We start from the raw sequence: 22,239 nt of genomic DNA, 5'->3' as shown, positions 1-22,239 counted from the left end.
ACCTGATAATATTTGATTGAAATAAAACCAAAATATGCTGGAAATACTCAGCTAACCGGACAGAGAGGCAATGTTAATATTTAAAGTCAGAACTCAAGATTTTAGTGATTTGGGTTGAGAATAAGTATTGGCCAGGTCCCCTGGGAGAATAAAACAAACCTCCATCCCACACCCTGGTTCTTTTTGGAATAGTGTTGAAGAATCATTTATGTCCTCTGAGAGTGTTATTGGGGCCTCAGTTTAATATCTGATTCCACACAACCTTATGCTGGCTGACTTACGCATTACCAGCATTTTCCATGTCTATTTCTAGAATCACAATCATAGAGTGATACAGTGTGGAAACAGGCCCTTCGGCACAACTTGCCCACACCGGCCAACATGTCCCAGCTACACTAGTCCCACCTTCCCGTGTTTGGTCCATATCCCTCCAAACTTGTCCTATCCATGTACCTGCCTAACTGTTTCTTAAACATTGGGATAGTCCCAGCCTCAACGACCTCTGGCAGCTTGTTCCATACAACCACCACCATTTGTGTGAAAAAGATACCCCTCAGATTCCTATTAATTTTTTTCCCTTTCACCTTGAACCTATGTCCTCTGCTCTTCGATTACCTACTCTGGGCAAGAGATTCTGTGCATCCACCCGATTTATTGCTCTCATGATTTTATACACCTCTATAAAATCATCCCTCATCCTCCTGCGCTCCAAGGATAGAGACCCAGCCTACTCAACCTCACCCTATAACTCAGACCCTCTAGTCCTGGTAACATCCTCGTAAATCTTCTTCACTCACATCCTTTCAAGCTTGACAATATCTCTCCTGTAACATGGTGCCCAGAACTGAACACAATATTCTAAATACAGTCTCACCGATGTCTTATACAACTGCAATATAACCATTGTTCTAATTTCCAAGATGGACAGCATTTTGTTTTTCCGCATCTGAATAGTTCTACATTCCCTCTGTACGACACCAAAATTGTTGGCCTTGACTTTCACCTCAAGTCTTGGGGTGGGGCATGAATCCTCTGAGCCACTCTGTGACTCAATTGACATTATGCCTCCACTCTCTCACAGCTGTCCAATCATTTCAGATGGCATCAGGCAAAAAAAATGGTACGCACCTAGTTAAAGTTGTTTGGCAACTGAATAAAATGTATGAATAAAATTCCCGAATAAAATTCCTTGTCTGCACATTTTATTTTACATTAACAAAGGATTATGCCAAGCGGCCCCTATAGACAAATAAATCCCTCACCAATTGATTTCATTAAAATTACACATTTGCTGATGTTAAAATCTTTCTCCTTCCTCTGCATTGCCAAAGGAAAAAGAAAACAGAAACATATGGGAGAATTTGCGTAAAGTTGCACTTCCACGACTCAGGTTATTCGTAACGCAGGGAGCCTCCATCATTGAGAATTACTCTCAATGCTCCGTAACCTCAGGTTACTCATACCCCAGGAAGCCTCCGTATTGAGAATGTATGTGAGCTGCTAGCTTCACAAGATGATGCATGCAGACTAGTGTGGCTCAGTCCCTTAACAAGTGCCATAAAGCAGGATCAGCATTCCAGGTGGCTGCCAGTGGAGAGATTTATGACATTGTATTCTTATGTTCTGGTGTATGAAAGGCTGGAATTAGTGTAACGACATTTCTTGTGTAACGACTCTTGGCTTTTGCCATTATTATGAACTCATTGTTCCAAATAGGTACATAATCACCAGGAATCACTAATCCACCCCTTCACTTACATACTGTGCCATGTAGTAGTTTAGACAGTACACTGAAGTGCATGTTTCATGGATGGCATAGTTTGAGTCTGTGTTTCTTTAGTGAATAATCAAGGGATGTTTCAAGTAAGGGTATGGAGATAAACTAACTCCACTCAATATTTAAAGGATGAAAGTGAAGGTTCATATGCTAGGTCAAACATACGATAAACTGCATATATGGGGAAGTCCAGTAAATAACATCTACCATGCTCTATATAATGTTCAAGATAGACACAAAGCGCTGGAGTAACTCAGCGTGTCGGGCAGCATCTCTGGAGAAACAGGATGGGTGACATTTTGGGTCAGGACCTTTCTTCAAACTGCTCTACTGTTTTAAGTATTCAAACTACAACATTATAGAACGTAGCTTCGTGCTCTTTGGAGATATTTTCAGCTTGAAGTTTCAGGTGAAACTATTTTTTACTCGAGAACAACATTGAGAAGACTGCAACAACAAGTAATTCAATTTCTTCAATCTTTGGTTTAATAGATAGTCCATAAAAAAATATTTAAAAAAAGATAAAGACAAACAAAAATAGGAAAATGTTTACAGTAAAGCTCAGCTATTTTACAATATTTTAAAAGTTCTTTCTCAAAATTAGAGCATTATCGAAAAGACTACAACTTGCTATCCATCATTGGATGGTTGGTCTGGAAAGGTAATGTTGGGTAATTTTGTTAAACCACTTTAGCGCATGTGGTGAAAATATTATAAACATTGTTTGTAACTTAGCAATAAACTTTGTCAGACCACTGACATTAAGGCAGTTATCTCCCGATATATAATGGCTTTTAAGTTATTTCCCATTTCACTCCAGCGTTGAGTTCAAGACTAAATCTTATTTTCACACATTTAATTTTGTTGCTCCATGTAAAAGTGCAGTTTCCTTCATTTTTCAAAAAGGACTAGTCTGTGCATTGATGAACTAGACATTATGCATGATCCATGACTGGCACTGAGGTAACATTGTTGTTGTAGCATTGTTTCAGCCAACCGTCATGTTCCACCTTCAAGTTGATCCCTCAAAGAAACTGCATCCGTCACTATCGTAAGGAAAAAGAGAAAACTTTGTTTCCTGTCTTACATCGAACCTGATCTGCGTACTGTTGGAGGATTCTGGAATTGTTTTCAAATTTATCCACCATGTCCTGCAAACAATAGCAACATTTCAGACTTGGGTTTGCCATTGTATCTGATACACTGCCAAAACTTATTGATAGGAATGTGTTAATTTTGAAATATAATACAAGACTTGAAAATTTTTAATTGTGTTGGAAGGAACTGCAGATGCTGGTTTACACCGAAGATAGACACAAAAAGCTGGAGTAACTCAGTGGGTCAGGCAGCATCTCCGGAGAAAAGGAATAAGTGACGTTTCGGGTTAAGACCTTTATTCAGAATGGGAGTCAGGGGACTCTCTGACTCTCCTATTCCTTTTCTCCAGAAACACTTTAATTGCTCAGGTTTCTATTATCCTTTAGGCATATCGTACTTATAGCAGATTTAATATAATGATTTAAAAATAGTGCTCCCTGTTGGCAGAAGGGTAGTTTTAATTCCTTGAATTACCTCCAGGGAAAAATATGTACAGAAAAATAGATTAAATAAAAGAGGTGAAGGTCATGATCGGTCACTTAACAGATTAAATGAACAGTAATGGTGAAAAATGCTCAATTCTTGTGCTCAGGAAGGTTATCCAAGGAAGAGCTAGATAGAGCTCATAAGGATAGCGGAGTCAGGGGGTATGGGGAGAAGGCAGGAACGGGGTACTGATTGAGAATGATCAGCCATGATCAGATTGAATGGCGGTGCTGGCTCGAAGGGCCGAATGGCCTCCTGCACCTATTTTCTATTTCTATTTCTATTAAGAAACTGGCAAACTTTCAGATCGAAATAGTAACATCTTTTGTGCTATCCAATAAAACAGCACTACCATTACACACGAGACTGTCCTTTATTGAGGAGAAATTTGATGCAAGGAAATTAAAAACAAAGTCCTACTGTATGTAAAAACTAGGTTTAACAAATAGCTGAATCACCCTAAAAAAATAGGGTGCCAGGAATTATGGGTCGAAGGCAGGAGAATAGGGTTGAAAGGGAAATTTAGATCAGCCATGATTGAATGACAGAGTGGACGTGATGGGCCAAATGGCTGCCTCGCCAACAGTCTGTCTGTCCCTCCTTCTTTGTTTTTTTTTAGGATGTATTAAATGTATGTTTTAGTGTTCTTTAGTTTCTTTTATGTTGGGGGGGGGTGTTGGGGGAATCTTTTTTTAATCTCTTGCCTCGCCGGAGATGCGATTTTTTTCCGTATCGTATCTCCATCCGCACTGCGGCCTAATATCGAGGCGTTGGCGGCCTTTGCTGGAGCCGACTTTGGGAGCTCCAACCGAGGGAGCCTGTGGACTTCAACATCGTGGAGCTGGAGATCCTTGGAGCTCCAACCACGGGAGCCTGCGGACGTTAACATCGTGGAGCTCGCGGTCCCTAGTTAGAGCCGACTTCGGGAGCTCCAAGCCACAGGAGCTTCGACCGCCCCGACATGGGGGCTTCGACTGCCGGCTGCGGGAGCTTTGATCGTCCCGACCGCGGGAGAATAAGGAGGAAGAAGATTGGACTTTATTGCCTTCCATCACAGTGAGGAATGTGGGGAATCCGCTGTGGTGGATGTTAATATTAACTTTTATGTAGTTGTGCGTCTTGTTGCTCTTTTTTTTACTATGGCTGTATGGTAATTCGAGTTTCACTGTACCTTAATTGGTACATGTGACAATAAACTGATTTTTGAAACTTTTGAACCTATGAACGTACGAATCGTCCAGGGTTTCCTGTCGGCTGTAACACTGCTAAAACTATCCAATTACTGGCGGGTAGTATAGTAATATAAACATTATTCATGACTGCCCAGCAATGTCTACTGTTCTTGTGGAAGGTTAGACATTGGTTAGTAACAGAAGAATCGGCCTCAATTGTGTCCCCGGTACAGTCGAACACTTTGCCAGCATTCTCTGCCAAGGTTCAAGTAAGAAAGCTGATGAATTCAAAGAGTGAAAAGTCCAGAAAGAAATTAGTGATTTTAGAAAAAAAAGAAAGTTCACTACAAAAAAGCATTTTTTGCCTTTTGGAAATAAATGTAGGTTTGGAAAGATATGCTGCTGATGCCATGTCTTCTCACCACGTGACAATTAAAAGAAGTTTGGACAGAAAAACCATTGCAAGGTAATTAATTTGTATAATTTTCTTACAACATTTTGCATATTATACAACATATTTTGCTATCAACATTTTACGTGAGTGAAGCATTGAAGACGACTTGCTGGAATGACTACTAAAACCATTTTAGTTTAAGTCAATTTACTTTTGAGATGCAGCGCGGAAACAGGCCCTTTGGCCCATCGAGTCCACGCCAGCCATCGAGCACCCGTCCACACTCGTTCTATAATCCCCACACGCTAGGGGCAATTTTACATAGGCCAATTAACCTACAAATTCGCATGACTTTGGGATGTGCCAGCAAATCGGAGCACCCGGAGGAAACCCACGTGTTCACAGGGAGAACACGCAAACTCCACACAGACAGCACCAGAGGTCAGGATCGAACCTGGGTCTTTGGCACTGTGAAACAGCGGCTCGGCCTGCTGCGCCATTGTGCCGCCCCTTATTGTCTTGATAAACTGACAGCTAAAGCTTAAATGTTCTGCTCCACTCTTCTCAAATTATTGAATCCCTAAAAGGTTTGTTAGGTTAGGTTCCCTCATTTTCGTTTGCAACAAGCGACCAAACCAATGTTAGCGATATTTCTGACTCGCACACTGCAGCGAGTTGTCAGGAAAAGATAACGGATGATACAATTCACCAAAGCCAAATTGTAACTAAATGATTAACATTGGGAAATAGCCAGTGTTCGTGCCACACTGTTATACAAGCCAAGAAAGACCATTTTGAAAGGGCCAAATATGGTGACATGTTGGATACAGAAAAGGTTTTTCAAAATTCATTATGTCAAACCTGCCAAAATATGACTCTCATTTTTCCATCCACTTCCTTCCCAAAAGATACTATAAATATAACAGATATTTGATTTAAGTGGTCAGATTTGCAAAAATAAAAAGACCGCCAATATAGTTATTTGTTCTTTCATTTCAATACCGACCTGCAATTCATGTTGATGTTTCTCGAGTTTAGCAGTCACATCCCCCAAGCACCAGGCCACACTGATGTGAAAGGAAGGGCTCTGTCAAAATTCAAGCAGCAAATTTTATACACATGAAACAGTACTTGCAATGTTACAACACAAAGCCTTTGAAAAATTCCTTCTACATTTTCTATAAAAGATGAACGTGATGGCTTTGGGACAAGACTTTTTTTTTTACACTCTGTTATATTTAGAACACGCATCTACTGTTCTGTAGACGTGTGTTCTACATATAAGAACATGCTACTGAACATCACAAGTGTTTTGAAACAAATTCATGCGAGGATCCTTACTAAACTAGCGCAAGCCTCCATACATACTTGTAACATCAATCATCCAGCCTGTGGAACTGCTTTCCTCCAAGAAGTAGCAACAATCACAATAGTAAGATTTTAGTTTAGTTTAGTTTAGTTTAGGGATACAGTGTGGAAGCAGGCTCTTCAGCCCACCAAGTCCGCGCTGACCTGCGATCACTCATACACTAGTTCCATCCTACACACAATGGACAATTTACAGAACCCAATTAACCTACAAACCTACATATCTTAGGAATGTGGGAGGAAAGCGGGGCACCCGGAGAAAATCCACACGGTCACAGGGAAAACGTATAAACTCCTTATAGACAGCGCCCGTCATCAGGATCGAACCTGGGTCGTTGGTGCTGTGAGGCAGCAACTCCACCGCTGTGCCACTGAGACGCCCTTTGCATCCTTAAAATAGTCTGGTGTAGTGGCCTGGCGGAGGCCAGAGAAACCACAAAACCACATTAACCACAAAAGAGAAGTTGATAAAATGACCGATGTGACACAATGTCAAGATTTGAACTAGGAGGGATTTAAGAAGTGGATCAGAGGCGTGTTGCTGTATCATTATTACAAGATCTCTGTTGGTCCAGTTAAGATAATACGGGAAGATTCTGAAACCAAGGGTGTCGGAAAATCGGTGTTCGACCTGTACATTGTATAATAATGAACAATATTTATGTACCAAGATGCAAGATAAATAAAGAGATCAAACCTTATGATACGTTTTCAGGTTAAACTCCTCCATGGATTTATCCACTTCTTTGAGCAGTTCCAGGAGATAGTTGCTGCCAGCTGAAACCTCTAGACCAAGGAAGGTCCTGACCAACAAGTAAAACAAAGTAGGCTCCATTATCTCAAGAATCAAATGTAGGCTGAATATGAAACTATAAAAGCAACATCAAAAACTAAAGCCCTACACTACCAGTGCTTCCCACGGTATGCCCGTTAACCCAGGGATCCAAGTCACCTAGTAGATGACTAGTAGATAATCTGCTAGTAGATTATCCCCTAGTAGATAATCCTAAATGAAGGTAGTTTAGACTGAACTCAACTTGTGATTTCTGAAAACATTTGACGCATATCAGTCCCATAAAACAAAAGCAGGATATCAGAAGCAATAAAAGCCCCATGTCAGTAAAATCAGAAATTAATTGATGCAATTAACACCTGATGGGCGGCACGGTGGCACAGCGATAGTTGCTGCCTTGCAGCCCTTGCAGCACCGGAGACCCAGTTGCGGTCCTGACTACGGGTGCTGTCTGTACGCAGTTACTACGTTCTCCCCGTGACTGCGTGGGTTTTCTCCGAGATACTTGGTTTCCTCCCACACTCCCAAGACGTACAGGTTTCTAGGTTAATTGGCTTGGTATAAATGTAAATTTCCCTAGTGTGTGTAGGTTAATGTTAATGTGCGGGGATTGCTGGTCGGTACGGACTCGATGGGCCTGTTTCCAAGCTGTATCGCTAAAATTAAAAAAACTTATATTGGTGCAGAATGTGAAACTGTGCCAGTCTTGTACTTCACGGTTTGTTTCATAGAATATCTGATTAACTTCAAATGACGTATACATCATGTCAAGAAAACCAGAATTCATCATTGACTGACATTGATAAAAGTCATTATATTTTAACTTTGATAATCCAGTGGACAGAAAAGGGCATTGAACGCTAAATAAGAGAGAAAAAGGTGAGCCTCTATTAATGAGAGAATTTTGAATGGCGATTTATGAAGGCCAATTTATACATTTAATGTAAAGAGATATGGTGATGTTTAAGTATAAGCACCTCAGATTAAATTAATTATACAAACTATTCACAACTATCCACCTTTACACACTTTAAAACATCTGTTGTCCGATCAGTGGAAGAATTTGTGGTTCCTAAATTGGACCTCAGAACCCCTCAAAGCTGGACTAGAATCAGGATACCCCCAATCCCAAGAGACTGCCAAAGAAGAACCACCTAATTACATTGCGTATATTCTGAGAGGAAAGCAGAACAATCTCATATACTCCATGGCATTATTGAGCTCCATTAAACTGCTGAAAATTAAAATTAACAATAGATCTTCATAATTTTAAATTTATTTTTGGGCACACAGTACATAGATGTTCCAATCAAAACAGAAAAAAAACAATTCAAGGTGGTTTTATACCTGGTCCTCTCTTCATTAGTGTAGATCTTTACTTTATCCGAAAGGCAGTAAAACCTGTAGCACAATGGAGAAATTCCAGTTATTGAGTCTCATTAAAACAGGGAACATCATTTGACATGGTTGTAAAGGGAACTGCATAATTTAGTTTAGTTTAGTTCAGAGAAACAGCGCGGAAACAGGCCCTTCGGCCCACCGGGTCCACACCGACCAGCGGTCCCCGCACTTTAACACAATCCTACACACACTAGGGACAATTTACATTTATACCAAGCCAATTAACCTATAAACCTGTAAGTCTTTGGAGTGTGGAGGGAAACCGAAGATCTCGGTGAAAACCCACGCAGGTCATGGGGAGAACGTACAAACTCCGTACAGTCAGCACCTGTCATCGGGATCAAACCCGGGTCCCTGGCACTGCAAGGCAGTAACTCTACCACTATAAGTGCATGTTCACTCTGTTGTCCTTGCCATGTTTGCCCATTAACCAAATCCATCTTTCCATGTTCAGTCAGCATTGCGACAAAACCCATGCAATGATGGCCTGATAGGGTCAAGACCACACAATAATACCTGTCTTTGAACAAAAATGTAATGGGGCTTCAATCCCATATTCTTTCCTCATATCCCAGCAAAGTGCTGGAGAACTCAGCAGTTCAGGCAGCATCTGTGCAGGGGATAGGCGACATTTGGGGTCGGGACCCTTCTTCAGACTGATGTAGAGTGGTAGGGAAACCTCATTCCTGCTCCACCAGTCTGAAGGTCTTGACCCGAAACGTCATCTACTCATTTTCTCCAGAGATGCTGCCTAACCCGCTAAGTTACTCCAGCATTTTGCATCTATCTCCTGTCCATTCCCTCCGCAGATGCTGCCCGACCCGCTGAGTCTCTTAGGTAGTTATGTACTGATATTGTATATATAATCAGTCATGACTGCTGAAACACAAATACATTTGATTTATTGCAGAGATATGTCCTTGCATCAACTTCACAGAAACTCCAATCGTACCTGTCAAAAAAGGTCATCTTTTCCTTTAAGGACTCCACAAAAATGCTTATCCAGTGATGGCGCAGCACCACGGTCTGTGACAGACTTATATGGAACTCCGTTACCCGAGTCATGGGCAGCTTGTGTGCTTGCAGGTGTGTCAGTAATAGATCAATAAGTTCCACAAACTCCTCTTCAGGATAATCTGATGGAAATCAAGTTGATATGAATTTTAAAGGACCTGTACAGAAAACAGTTTTGCATCCATGAGAAAATGCTGCATTATTCTGAACCCACTTGCTGATTAATACCTGATGGTTAGATTGCTTGGCCTTTGTTATTTTTAACATCTTTGTTATTTTCAAAGCCATATTTTATTGTTTTCTTAAATATGTAACTTCTGGTGACAGGAAAAAAAGCAGCAGAACTAACAGACAGCACCCGTAGTCAGGATCGAACCCGGGTCTCCGGCGCTGTAAGGCAGCACCATTGTGCCCCTCCACAGTAGTAGGGAAAGCCACAGGTCCATCACCTGCCGGGTAAAGAGATTTCTACTGATCTCAGTCCGAAGTGTCTTATCCCAAATTCTGAGGTTGTGTTGCCTCCATTCGAGAATCTGCTTCCTCCCCAACCAGGAGAAACATTCTCCACACATTTAATCTGTCCAGCCCTGTCAGATTTTTGAATGTTTTAGTGAAATGTCCTCTCGCTCGGCGGTACATTTTTGGGGAGCTGGGATTAATTCTTCGACTTGAAAGAAGTGTCTTACACCTGCTAGTCAATTAAGTGTCAGAATTACGTCTGTGTTAACACCATCACCTTAAAAGATGTAGGTTCAAGCCTACAGCTCACAGTTCAGCATGTAACAAATGCAGATATTTCAATATTGCATTGTTTGTAGTATCTTATCCACACTACCAAATTCACTGCTTTCTGATATATAGATCTAAAATGGAGATACTTAATAATTATTACAGAAGACATGGCAAATATGTAACATCAGCAAACACCACCAAAGAGATTATTTGACTTGCTTCTCACTAGTTCTTTTGGGATCCTGTTATGTTCAAATAAGCTACCACAATCGCACACATTTTACAAGTGACTTCATCTTACAAATACTTTATTCAATTTGGGACATTGCATTTCTATAACATATTTATGACCCTGTCAAGTCCATCTTTCTTCCTTAAAGGAATATTTACAGCTTGATGCTGATTATTTCTAAAAAACTTTTACTTGGATTTATCTATGATCGTACAAAAACAAAAGGCTAAAGTTATTATAGCAGCATTTAAATTTAAAAAAACACATTTTAATCTCTCAGTTATTTTAGCAAATGAGCCACTGGTTTCATTGTAAAGTGATTAGTTTTAACTGGATAGGTTAAGCATAACAGGGCATTAAAAGTTTCCACATGCTGCCTGTCCCGCTGAGTTACTCCAACATTTTGTGTCTATCTTCGGTTTAAACCAGCATCTGCAGTTCCTTCTTACATATTTAAACTTTATATTTGCACACCATTCCCATCAATATCTAAAGTATTGAAACAAGGAACTATAGATGCCAGTTTATAAAAAAAGACACAAAGTGCTGGAGCAACTCAGAAGATCAGGAGAACACGGATATTCAACTGTCGATAATCTGGCTATCTTTTCCAAAGCATTCCTTTAAAGCCTGATCATTTTAGAGAGAATAATTTGGGAAAACACAATTGCTTTTAGCCATGTTGTTGCATTTTGTAGTAATGATGTTACATTTTGATCAGCCACCTAATAAGTCAAGGACACTATTCAGACATGAATAGCATAAAACATTGGCAGGGAAAAATTGAAGTATTTTACAGCATTAATTCTTGCTTTCTATTTAATCTGCATGTTGATACCACCAGAGGGCATCAGTGGTGCACCAATACACCAAAGGGGAAGGACTGCACTTCTACATTGTCAGATGATCTGAAATCCAGCATTGCATGGACATAACTTCCTTTCAGCTAAGCATTAGGAAGACTGCAATCATCATGCTGTATCCTGATTCATCTGCCCCTTCCCCTCAACATCTCTACAATTGTCAACGTTCTTTTCAAATGTCTCCATTCTGCCATCTTTAATCCCCACCACCCCTAACCTTATACATACGTTGAAGATGGCCACAAAATGCTGGAGTAACTCAGCGGATCAGGCAGCATCTCTAGAGAGAAGGAATGGTTGACGTTTCGGGTCGAGACCCTTCTTCAGACGTGATCCAATACATCACCCATTCCTTCTCTCCAGAGATGCTGTCTGTCCCGCTGAGTTACTCCAACATTTTATGTCTATCTTCACTTTAAACCAGCATCTGCAGTTCCTTCCTATACACTTATACATACGTCTGTGCTTCATCAATTCTGGATTCCCCAACGCCACTGAATTTCATTGCTCTGTTATCAGCAGCAGTGCATTCAACTGCACAGTCCTAAACTGGAATTCAAACCTCCACAAAGGGTGGTGGGTGTAAGGTACGAGCTGCTGGTAGTTAAGGCAGGTACTATCGTAATGTTTAAGAAATATTTAAACAGGTACATGGATGTAATAGGTTTAGAGGGATATGGGCTAAACACAGGGAGATGGAACTGATATGGGTGGGACATGTTGGTTGGTGTGAGCAAGTTGGGCCAAAGGGCCTGTTTCCACGCTGTGTGAATCTGACTCTCTCTCACCCCTCTTGCTGCTTGGAGACACTATTCAAACTCTCTCATCTTAAACATCGCTAATTTTCTTCTGACATAGCCCAAACATTTGTTTGATAATGCTTCTGTGAAGAGCCTTTGATATTTCTGCTACATTAAATGGATCACATGAATAGAAATTGTTACCTTTGTAGAACATTTAACTTTGAGTGATGAGAAACCTGGAACCATTTTCATAACAAATCTGTTCCTGCTCAGCTGAGAATCACAGCTCCAGCAAGATTAAAGGACCACATATTCTATTAGTAATAATGTCCACATATATTCCACTAATAATAATGTACACAAAACTTTTCTCTTCATTGTCAATTACTGTCAGCAAAAAGATGTCGATTTTGGGATTAATTTCATTCTTATTCGGGGAGTCAATACTGTGCAAAGTAGAGAGTGGAGAGGTTGGAACATTATGTTACAGTTTTATAAGTCAATGGTGATACCACATTTGGAGTACTGTGTTCAGTTTTGGTGCGTTGCTACAGGAGGCGTATCATTAAGCTGGAAAGAGGGCAAAGAAGATTTACGAGGATATTGCCATGAATTGATGGGCTGAGCTTTAGGAAGAGGTTGGCAAGGCGAGAACTTTATTCCTTGGAGCGCAGGAGGCTGAAGGGTGATCTTAAAGAAGTGTATAAAATCATGAAGATAATAGATAGGATGAATGCACAGAGTCTTTTTACGAAGGATAGGGGAATTATAAACCAGAGGACATATCTAAGGTGAGAGGAGCAAGATTTTTAAAATATATTTTTTTATTGAATTTTGTAAGGACAGGTAGTGTGTACAATTACAATGGCAGCACTCGGTGTTAAACATAGAGGCAAGATAAAGTAATGTCCGGTTAAAGCAAAGCATAAGGATTGAAACAGCGTATAGTAGAACAAACAGCAAAGAGAAAAAAAACCATTTACGTTTAAAAAAAATACTAAATGTTATTCAGGAAATTAAGGAAATAAACAAAAAACAGAAGACAAAACAAAACAAAAACTAACATTGGCAACAAGTGTGGGCCTAAAGATATGTGGATGTGATGCACCATGAATAGGACCTTATCTCATCCTGTCAAACACATGAGGCACAATCATCCCACTGCCGAAAAAGTCTGTCGTCAGCGGCCTTAACGACTACCGTCCGGTAGCACTCACACCGGTCATCACAAAGTGCTTCGAGAGACTGGTCCTGCAGCACATCAAAGCCAGCCTCCCACCCACCTTCGACCCATACCAGTTTGCCTACAGAGCAAATAGGTCTACAGGGGATGCCATCGACACTGCTCTTCACACTGCACTGACCCACCTTGAACACCAGGGGAGCTATGTGAGGATGCTCTTCCTCGACTTCAGCTCTGCCTTTAACACGGTCATCCCGAGCAGACTGGTCACCAAACTTTCTGACCTTGGATTTTCCCAAACCATCTGCCAATGGATCAAGGACTTCCTGACCAACCGCCCCCAGACCGTCAAAATAGGCCCTCACCTCTCCTCCACCATTACACTGAGCACCGGCTCACCACAGGGCTGTGTGTTGAGCCCCATCCTTTACTCCCTCTACACTCACGACTGCGCCCCCACCCATCCCACCAACACCATCATCAAGTTCGCGGATGACACGATTGTGGTTGGACTCATCTCAGGAGGAGATGAGACAGCCTACAGGGATGAAATCCAAAGGCTGGCAGCATGGTGTTCAGTGAACAATCTTGTCCTGAACTCCTCCAAAACAAAGGAACTTATAATTGACTTCAGGAAAACCAGTGCAGAATACGACCCACTCTACATCAATGGGGTCGGTGTGGAAAGGGTACCCGCTTTCAGGTTCCTGGGTACGCACATCGCAGAGGATCTTACCTGGTCTACCAACACCATCACCACAGTGAAGAAGGCACAGCAGAGACTCCACTTCCTGAGGATCCTCAGGAAAACCAACCTGCAGGAGAAGCTCATGATGTCCTTCTATCGCTGCTCCATCGAGAGTGTGCTGGCATACTGTATAACCACATGGTATGCCAGCTGCTCAGAAAAGGACAGGAAGGCCCTTCAGAGGGTCATCACGACAGCCCAGAAGATCATCGGCTGCTCACTGCCCTCCCTGGAGCACCTGTTCAGCCTACGCTGCCTCAGTAGAGCAGGCAAAATAATAAAAGATCCATCCCACCCCGGCCACCGTCTGTTTGTTCATCTGCCCTCTGGTCGATGTTTCAGGTCGATCAAATCCCGAACAAACAGACTTAAGAACAGTTTTTACCCCAGGGCCATACGAGAACTGAACACTACCTTCTTCACTAGGCAACACTGTTAAAACTTTTGTACTTAATATAATTGTATTTATTTGTTTTGCATTTATTGCATATATGTTTTTACGCACCGTCAGGATTGGCTATTTTTAAATTTCGTTGTACTCGTTGCAATGACAATAAATGAATATTATTATTATTATTATTATATGAGTCAGTTCATTTCTGCCGTTCTTCTGGGTTATTGTTCCAGATTTTCAGGAAGTCATTCTCCTTGTTGGCAAGTTTATATCGGAGGCCTTCCATGTGAATCACATTTCCCAGCTCCCTCAGCCATTGGTGGAATGTGGGGCTAGACTCAGGTTTCCATTGTTGTAAAATGAGACGTTTCGCTAGCAGAGTGCAGAGTGAGATGGCCTGAGTAGTAAGATTATCTAGGACAGAGTTCACAGGTAACCCAAATATTGCGAGAAAGGGGTCTGGTGTTATTGTTGTACTATAATCCTTTGATATATAATCAAATATAAGAGACCAGAAGGAGTGGAGCTTGGGGCAAAGCCACAGCTGATGGGTGAGCGTGCCTGTGTCCGTTTACACTTATCGCAGAGGGGAGAGACGTTAGGATATATAGTATTGAGCCTCGATTTTGTGTAGTGGAGTCTGTGTACAATCTTGAATTGTATAAGTCTATGTCTAACGTTTATGGAACTGTTGTATATCTTAATAAGAATTGCCTTCCATGTATCGTCAGTGATTTCAGTACCCAGCTCTTCTACCCATGTGTTCCTTAATTTGGCATCAGACAGTCCAACATGGGCTTGCAAGAATGAATAGAGAAAAGAGATTGACCCCTTGCTGCTAGGATCATGACGAATAAGGCTGTCAAGTATGGTATGTTCAGGCATATTTTCATAATGTGGGAAGTGAGTCTTAACATAGTTCCTTATTTGGAGGCATCTAAAAAAATGTGTTGATGGTAGGCTATAGGATTGTTGCAATTGTTGGAAGGATGACAGGTTGCCCTCAAAATATAAGTCTCCGATTGTGACTATGTTTTTATTTTTCCAGACGGAGAAAATTGAATCATCTAAACCTGGAGGGAAAGCATGGTTTTTGCAGATAGGACTATCCATGTAAACTTTGGGCAAATTCAGGAAAGATTGAATTTGCCTCCATGTTCTTAATGAGTTTAAGATAACAGGGCTGGTTATGTATGATGGAATTTTTACCTTGACGGGATTATTCAAAAGAGCAGGAAGAGATGTATACCTGCAGTCTGCCTGTTCAATCTGGAGGCAGGAAGCCGTGGTTATTAGAGTGGGATCTGCTGATAGGCTTCTGCGCCAGAGAGACAAAATTATTAGGTTTGCAGCCCAGTAATAAAATTGAAATCAAGGGAGGCCAAAACCACCTTTTAACTTATCCTTATATAGATGTTGTTTTGATATTCTGACCACTTTATTGTTCCAAATAAATGTTGAGATGATAGAATCCAATTTCGTGAAGTAGTATAATGGTATATGGTAGGCACTGAAACATGTACAGGAATCTAGGGAGCATTAATGCGGCCGACTAGAGAGATTGGTAACGTATTCCAGAATTCAATATTATGGCACAACTGTTGGGTCTTGCTTTCCCAGTTAGTCTTTAAGAGATCATCATATTTACATGTAGCAATGATACCTAAACTCTTAATTTGCTTATCTACAATCTTAAAGGGCATTGTGCGTAGAAACTCTAGGTCTACCTTATCCGATATTGGAAGCAATTTGCTCTTTTCCCAATTAATAGTGTATCCCGAAAGGCGACCAAAAGTTTCAATGAAACGCAAAAAAGGGGGAAGAGACATTTTAGGGTGCAATAAATACAATGTTATATCATCCGCAAAAAGTGATAGGTGGTGGTTTGTTTCATGTATTTGAATAGGCTTATAATCTGGGTTTGCTCTAATTTGACTGGCAAGCACTTCGATACATAAATTAAATAAATGCGGCAAACAGGAACAGCCTTGTCGAACGCCTCTGTGTAGATAGAATGGCTGTGATATCTCCCCATTGGTAATAATGGAGGCTTGGGGATGAGTGTAAATTATATTAATCCAATTTATAAACGTATTACCAAAACCGAAGTGGTTTAAGGTGGCTAGCATGAATTTCCATTCTATATGGTCAAACACCTTCTCTGCGTCTAAGGCGATGACCACACATTCCTCTTTGTGATGGTGCTACATTATATTGAAAAGACGGCGTAGATTAGAGTACATATGGTGGCCATGTACAAACCCTGATTGGTCAGGGTGCAGTAATTTATGAATGTGGTTACACAACCTGTTGGCAGCACTTTGCTCAAGATCTTCATTTCCATCTGGAGTAAGGATATGGGCGGTAAGAAGACATATTTAAAGGGTCCCTGTCTTTTTTCAGCATAATGGCTATATTTGCCTGGTAGAGTGAGTATGGCAGTACCGAGGTTTCTTTCGAATGTTTTAGCATCCGTAGGAGTAGTAGGGCAATATTAGACAGATACGAGTTATAAAATTCAATGCAAAACCCGTCTGTGCCTGGGCTTTATTATTTGGGAATTACATAATAGCAGTCTTGATCTCTTCTAGGGTTATCTCGGCATCTAGAGCCTGTACTGCATCAACATCCAGCGTAGGAAGCTTACTGTTCGCTAGAAATTCAATGATAGTTTCTGAGTCGACATTACATTTCAATTGATATAATTCTTGGTAGAATTTAGCAAAGCATTCATTAATCTCAGCTGGGGACGTTGTAGACTTGCCATTCTTATCTGTAATTGTGTGGATGGCGCGAGAGGCTTGTGTATGTCTTAGTTGTCTTGCTAACAGATTGTGTGGCTTATCTCCAAACTCAAAATACTTTTGTTGTGTCTTGTGGAGCATAGAGCCAACATGTTTTGTCGAGATGGTATTGTATTCAAATTTCAATTTGGTAATTGCCTCTAAAGTTGCATCAGCAGGGTTAGCTTTATATGAATTTTCGAGATTTGTTAGATCCAGGTTTATTTCTTTAAGGCGATTATTCTCTTCTTTTTATTGGCTGTGTATGATATTATATGACCTCTAGTAACAACCTTCAGTGATTCCCATAGGGTTGAATCATTAACATCTCCAGTGTCATTCTCAGAAAATAAGTGGGAAATGTGTTTGTCTAGGTAAGTTTTAAACTCCATATCTTTTAACAGCATTGCATCAAACCGCCATTGACTATTCTTACGTCTTACGAGAGGAGCAAGATTTAATAGGAACCTGAGGGACAGCTTTTCCACGCAGAAATATATGGGGAGCAGTAGGGAGTGTTCCATGATGCCCATTACCCTTGTCTTATAGGTAGTGGAAAGATTTGGGGTTATCAAGAAATGAGTAACACGTTTCAGGATACGGAGTCAATGATCTGCTCTTGCAGTCATTGTGTGGCTGATCGTAATTAATGTTATCACCAATAGATCAATGAACGTATTTGTTGAGGTAACTCACACGCCACGTAGACCAGTGTTGACCAGTTCCCTCGTTGGTGCAGGAAGCTGCGGATTCGGCCGTCGTGTTTACTGCTATCGTCTACGTTCTCCTCTGATTGTGAGAACATTCCCATCACACTCTCTGGAATAGGCAGGCGCTGGGACTTCACTCTGTGCATCAATCACCGATTGAAATACAAAACAACACACTTTTATAATCAACTCAAGCACTTCCCCTCCATTTATGTGCAGCTAAAGGACACAAAAAGCTGAAGTAACTCAGCATCTAGGGTAATTAGGGCGGGACGGTGGCGTACTGGTAGAGTCACTGTCTTAATGCGTGAGAGACCGGAGTTCGATCCTGACCACGGATGCTGTCTGTACGGAGTTTGTACGTTCTCCCGGTGACCGCATGGGTTTTCTCCTGGTGCTCCGGTTTCCTCCCACACACCAAAGGCATACAGGTTTGTAGGTTAATTGGCTTCAGTAAAATTGTAAATTGTCCCTATTGTGTAAGATAGTGCTAGTGTAGTGTTTTTTTAAGTTTTAAAGTTAGTTTTTTAATGTTTCCTGCAGCAATGTCTAGCAATTCAGATCACTGTTCAAGGCAAGATTGCAACTACTGTACCGCTGTGCCCTTCATATTTACGAGCTTCATTTTTTCAGTCCCCCTTAACCCCACATTGATTCGAATGCTGCCCTCACATCAAGAGCCGAAGTCTCACTTCATCTTTGGAATTCTGCTTTAGAATGTAGTATTGAAACACAAACTAGGCATCTGTGAGCAGATCTCAATGGCTCAATGATTCACATATGCACTGCACAGTGAAATTCTTTTTGCATAGCTCACACATGCACAGTTGCTATATTTTGGCACCATTTACAAAAAGAAAAAAGAGAATGTCCACAGTCCAATCCATATGCTGAATGTACTGGAGCATCCCCGATGCAGATAAACTCCAGGTAAGCCCCAGGCTGCTGCAAGGCCTCCTCCATCGCCCTCAACAGGCTTAGCCAACAAACCAACGTCCCTCTCCTCGCCCAACTGCCTTTGCGTCGCAGGGGCGCCTTCTGCAGCCAACCTTGTGGGTGATGGAGGCAATACCCCGGCCCTTCTCCGACTGGCCCATTCCTTGTGTCCCACACCACCAACGGCTCCCTCCTCCTCGACTCATCAGTCTTTGGGGCCCAGCTTGGAGGCTTTTGAGCTTCTCCCGCAGGCAGCGGCCCACTGGGTCCTTCTACGTGGCAACGAACCAGGCTTGCTGCTGCATGTGGCCGCGGGCAGCTCCCCGGGCAGCCCCCCCGGGTCCATCCTTCTACAGGGAGATCTTTGTGGAGCTTGACAGAAATGTTGATCTTAATTTTCCATCACTTTGCTATTGTTTGAGAGCAGACTAATTTGGACTAATCAGGTTTGGATTTGTCCTCCTTTGTGTGAGCAGGCCGTAACTGGGCAATTTTACACATTATCAGGTGGATGTCAGTGCTCTAACTACATTGCAACAGTTGGCTAATGACACAGTTAGCCCTGGAATGCAAGTGTTCAGTCCTATAACATGGACATGGTCTGGTCCCAATGTCTTTCGTGTCTTGTGTAAGAAGGAATTGCAGATGCTGGTTTAAACCGGATAGACACAAAAAGTTGGGAGTAAATCAGCGTGACAGGCAGCATCTCTGGAGAGAAGGAATGGGTGATGTTTCGGGTCAAGACCGTTTGTCTGAAGAAGGGCCTCGACCCGAATCATCACCCATTCCTTCTCTCCAAAGATGCTGCCTGTCCCGATGAGTTACTCCAGCTTTTTGTGTCTTTCGTGTCTTCATTGTTCTCAGCCGTTTCTTGACATTAAATGGGATGAATCAACTGGCTAAAAACTAGCAGAAACAAGGTTCTGCATACGCTGGTTTAGAGGACACAAAGTGCTGAAGTAACTCAGTGGGTCAGGCAGATTCTCTGGAGAACATAGGTAGGTGACATTTCGGGTCATGACTCTTAAAAACTAGCTTCTGCTGTGGGAATCTCAGGAGGAAGCTGCGATGGATAATGCTCCTAACTCTTCTGGCTGATCAGAATGTGAATGTTTCAGCCTTATCTTGAGAACTCACAGGTGAAATGAGAGTACTCCCAAGGATTTCAAAGGCATTTGGTCACGGGTTGCATCAAGCAATCCTGGTAGCAACTTAGTCAATGGGTATCAATGGCATGCACTTCAACAATTGGGTCATGCCTCACACATGGGAAGATGGTTGTGCAGGTCAATCACCCCAGGGAAGGAGAGGAGGTGGTGGTGAGAGGAGATGACAGTGGAGGGATTAGAGGGGACAGTGGTGAGGGCAGGAGTGAACATGGTGATAAGGGCAAGAGTGGACATGGTAGTGAGGGCAGGAGTAGAGGAGAGGTGGAGACAGGGGGGGGTGGACGGGGGATGGGGGGGTGGACGGGGGAGGGGAGGGTAGAAGATGGGGGGAGGGAGAGAGGGAAGGTAGAAGATGGGGGAGGGAGAGAGGGAGGGTAGAAGATGGAGGAGGGAGAGAGGGAGGGTAGAAGATGGGGGAGGGAGAGAGGGAGGGTAGAAGATGGGGAGGGAGAGAGGGAGGGTAGAAGATGGGGAGGGAGAGAGGGAGGGTAGAAGATGGGGGATGGAGAGAGGGAGGGTAGAAAATGGGATGGGGAGGGAGAGAGGGAGGGTAGATGGGGGGAGGGAGGGTAGAAGATGGGGGGAGGGCGAGAGGGAGGGTAGAAGATGGGGGAGGGAGAGAGGGAGGGTAGATGGGGGGAGGGAGGGTAGAAGATGGGGGGAGGGCGAGAGGGAGGGTAGAAGATGGGGGAGGGAGAGAGGGAGAGAGGGAGGGTAGAAGATGGGGAGGGAGAGAGGGAGGGTAGAAAATGGGATGGGGAGGGAGAGAGGGAGGGTAGATGGGGGGAGGGAGGGTAGAAGATGGGGGGAGGGCGAGAGGGAGGGTAGAAGATGGGGGAGGGGGAGAGGGAGGGTAGAAGATGGGGGAGGGGGAGAGGGAGGGTAGAAGATGGGGGGAGGGGGAGAGGGAGGGTAGAAGATGGGGGGAGGGGGAGAGGGAGGGTAGAAGATGGGGGAGGGGAAGAGGGAGGGTAGAAGATGGGGGGAGGGGGAGAGGGAGGGTAGAAGATGGGGGAGGGGAAGAGGGAGGGTAGAAGATGGGGGATGGAGAGAGGGAGGGTAGAAGATGGGGGGAGGGGGAGAGGGAGGGTAGAAGATGGGGGGAGGGGGAGAGGGAGGGTAGAAGATGGGGGGAGGGGGAGAGGGAGGGTAGAAGATGGGGGGAGGGGGAGAGGGAGGGTAGATGGGGGGAGGGAGGGAGGGGGAATGTTTTGGCGTTGCATCTCCACCAACGAGTCACTGAATACTCACTCCTCGCTGCAGGCGGCGGCTCCGACGTCCACCCGGACCCCTGGCCGCGGTTCCTCCTCCTCATCCTCCTCCTCCTCGCTGCTGCTGTAATTCACCAGGAACATCTCGCCGCCACCCTCAAGCCCGTTGCTGAGCAACAGCCGCCATCTTAGTCCGAGTGTCACCCGCTGTCCTCCGGCCGGATCGTTGCAGCGAGCAGCGGGTTCCGCGTTCAAATCCCTCGCCTGGAGCCACCCTGCCCAACAATCCCACCTCCCATCCACACATGACTGAATATAGAGGTTGTATCAAGCCTCCCTCATTGGCTCTGTTGAACTTTTTTGGTGCCTCACAACCAAAGAATCAGTTTTGAAGCATGCCCCTTCTTGTTTTGCAAGGAAATAAACAACAGCCTTTTCTTCAAGAAATGGGATGGGTGTGCATCCCACCTGCCTTTGGTGATGTTGGAGGTGGACTGCGAGTCAGGACATTTGAGACCGTTCGTACAAGGACAAGTCTTGTCTGTGTGTGCCCTTTAGTGTTGCAGCTTCCAAGGTAAATGGCAAAGATAAAGCCATCAACAATACATAATGAGGACAGACACAAAGTGCTGGAGTAACTCAGTGGGTCAGGCAACATATCTGGAGTAAAGGAATAGGTAATGTTTTGGGTCGGAACCCTTCTTCAAACCAGCATCTGCAATTCCTTCCTAAACAATATGTAGTGACTCGCAGCTAACTATTATCTGACAACAGTGTGTCAAAGTCATACGATGTTGGAGGCTCAATAGTTAGCCATGTACTTACATACTAATGGCTTGAACTATATGCCAATATAGAAGAGGCCATGCAGTGTATCCGAATGCAAACCTACTCCTATAGCAGGCCAACCTAAATCAGTGGCTGGTAAGATATCATCAATGATGTCTGCAAAATCTTCTGAGTCTGCAGAAAGGATAAATTGATGTAAATGTCTTCACCCTGGCCAACATCTCCAACATTGAGAAGTTAATT

At 43.0% G+C, this 22,239-nt stretch overlaps 1 protein-coding gene across 3 annotated transcripts; it reads right to left on the bottom strand.

Annotated features, from left to right (window-relative positions):
* Positions 1 to 2,266: 2,266 nt before the first annotated feature.
* usb1 (U6 snRNA biogenesis 1) lies at positions 2,267 to 21,399 on the bottom strand. Of its 3 annotated transcripts, XM_078401672.1 has the most exons (8): positions 21,248 to 21,399; positions 17,878 to 18,029; positions 9,442 to 9,625; positions 8,436 to 8,489; positions 6,993 to 7,098; positions 5,934 to 6,014; positions 4,066 to 4,179; positions 2,267 to 2,928 (listed from the first exon to the last, which is right to left on the bottom strand). In XM_078401672.1, the coding sequence occupies exons 1-8, from the start codon at positions 21,349 to 21,351 to the stop codon at positions 2,824 to 2,826; spliced, it is 900 nt and encodes a 299-aa protein (XP_078257798.1). In that variant the 5' UTR covers positions 21,352 to 21,399; the 3' UTR covers positions 2,267 to 2,823. The 3 variants fall into 3 exon arrangements, with proteins under 3 accessions (XP_078257798.1, XP_078257796.1, XP_078257797.1); XM_078401670.1 differs by lacking the exon at positions 4,066 to 4,179; XM_078401671.1 differs by lacking the exon at positions 4,066 to 4,179 and having other exon boundaries at positions 2,267 to 2,823.
* Between the last annotated feature and the right edge of the window lie 840 nt (positions 21,400 to 22,239).

The sequence above is a fragment of the Rhinoraja longicauda genome, chromosome 6, assembly GCF_053455715.1.
Source record: "Rhinoraja longicauda isolate Sanriku21f chromosome 6, sRhiLon1.1, whole genome shotgun sequence".
Taxonomy (NCBI): Eukaryota; Metazoa; Chordata; class Chondrichthyes; order Rajiformes; family Arhynchobatidae; genus Rhinoraja; species Rhinoraja longicauda.
This window is presented reverse-complemented; position numbering and strand designations above follow the sequence as displayed.

Bases quoted from the DNA above. Each gene is read 5' to 3' on its own strand.
- usb1 (XM_078401672.1), bottom strand. From the start codon at position 21,351: ATGTTCCTGGTGAATTACAGCAGCAGCGAGGAGGAGGAGGATGAGGAG. The intron at 9,626-17,877 runs GTGAGTTACCTC...GATTTCCATCAG, and splicing joins AACACTGGTCTACGTGGCGT to ATTATCCTGAAGAGGAGTTT. The intron at 6,015-6,992 runs GTTTGATCTCTT...GAATTTTGACAG, and splicing joins ACCTGAAAACGTATCATAAG to AGCCCTTCCTTTCACATCAG.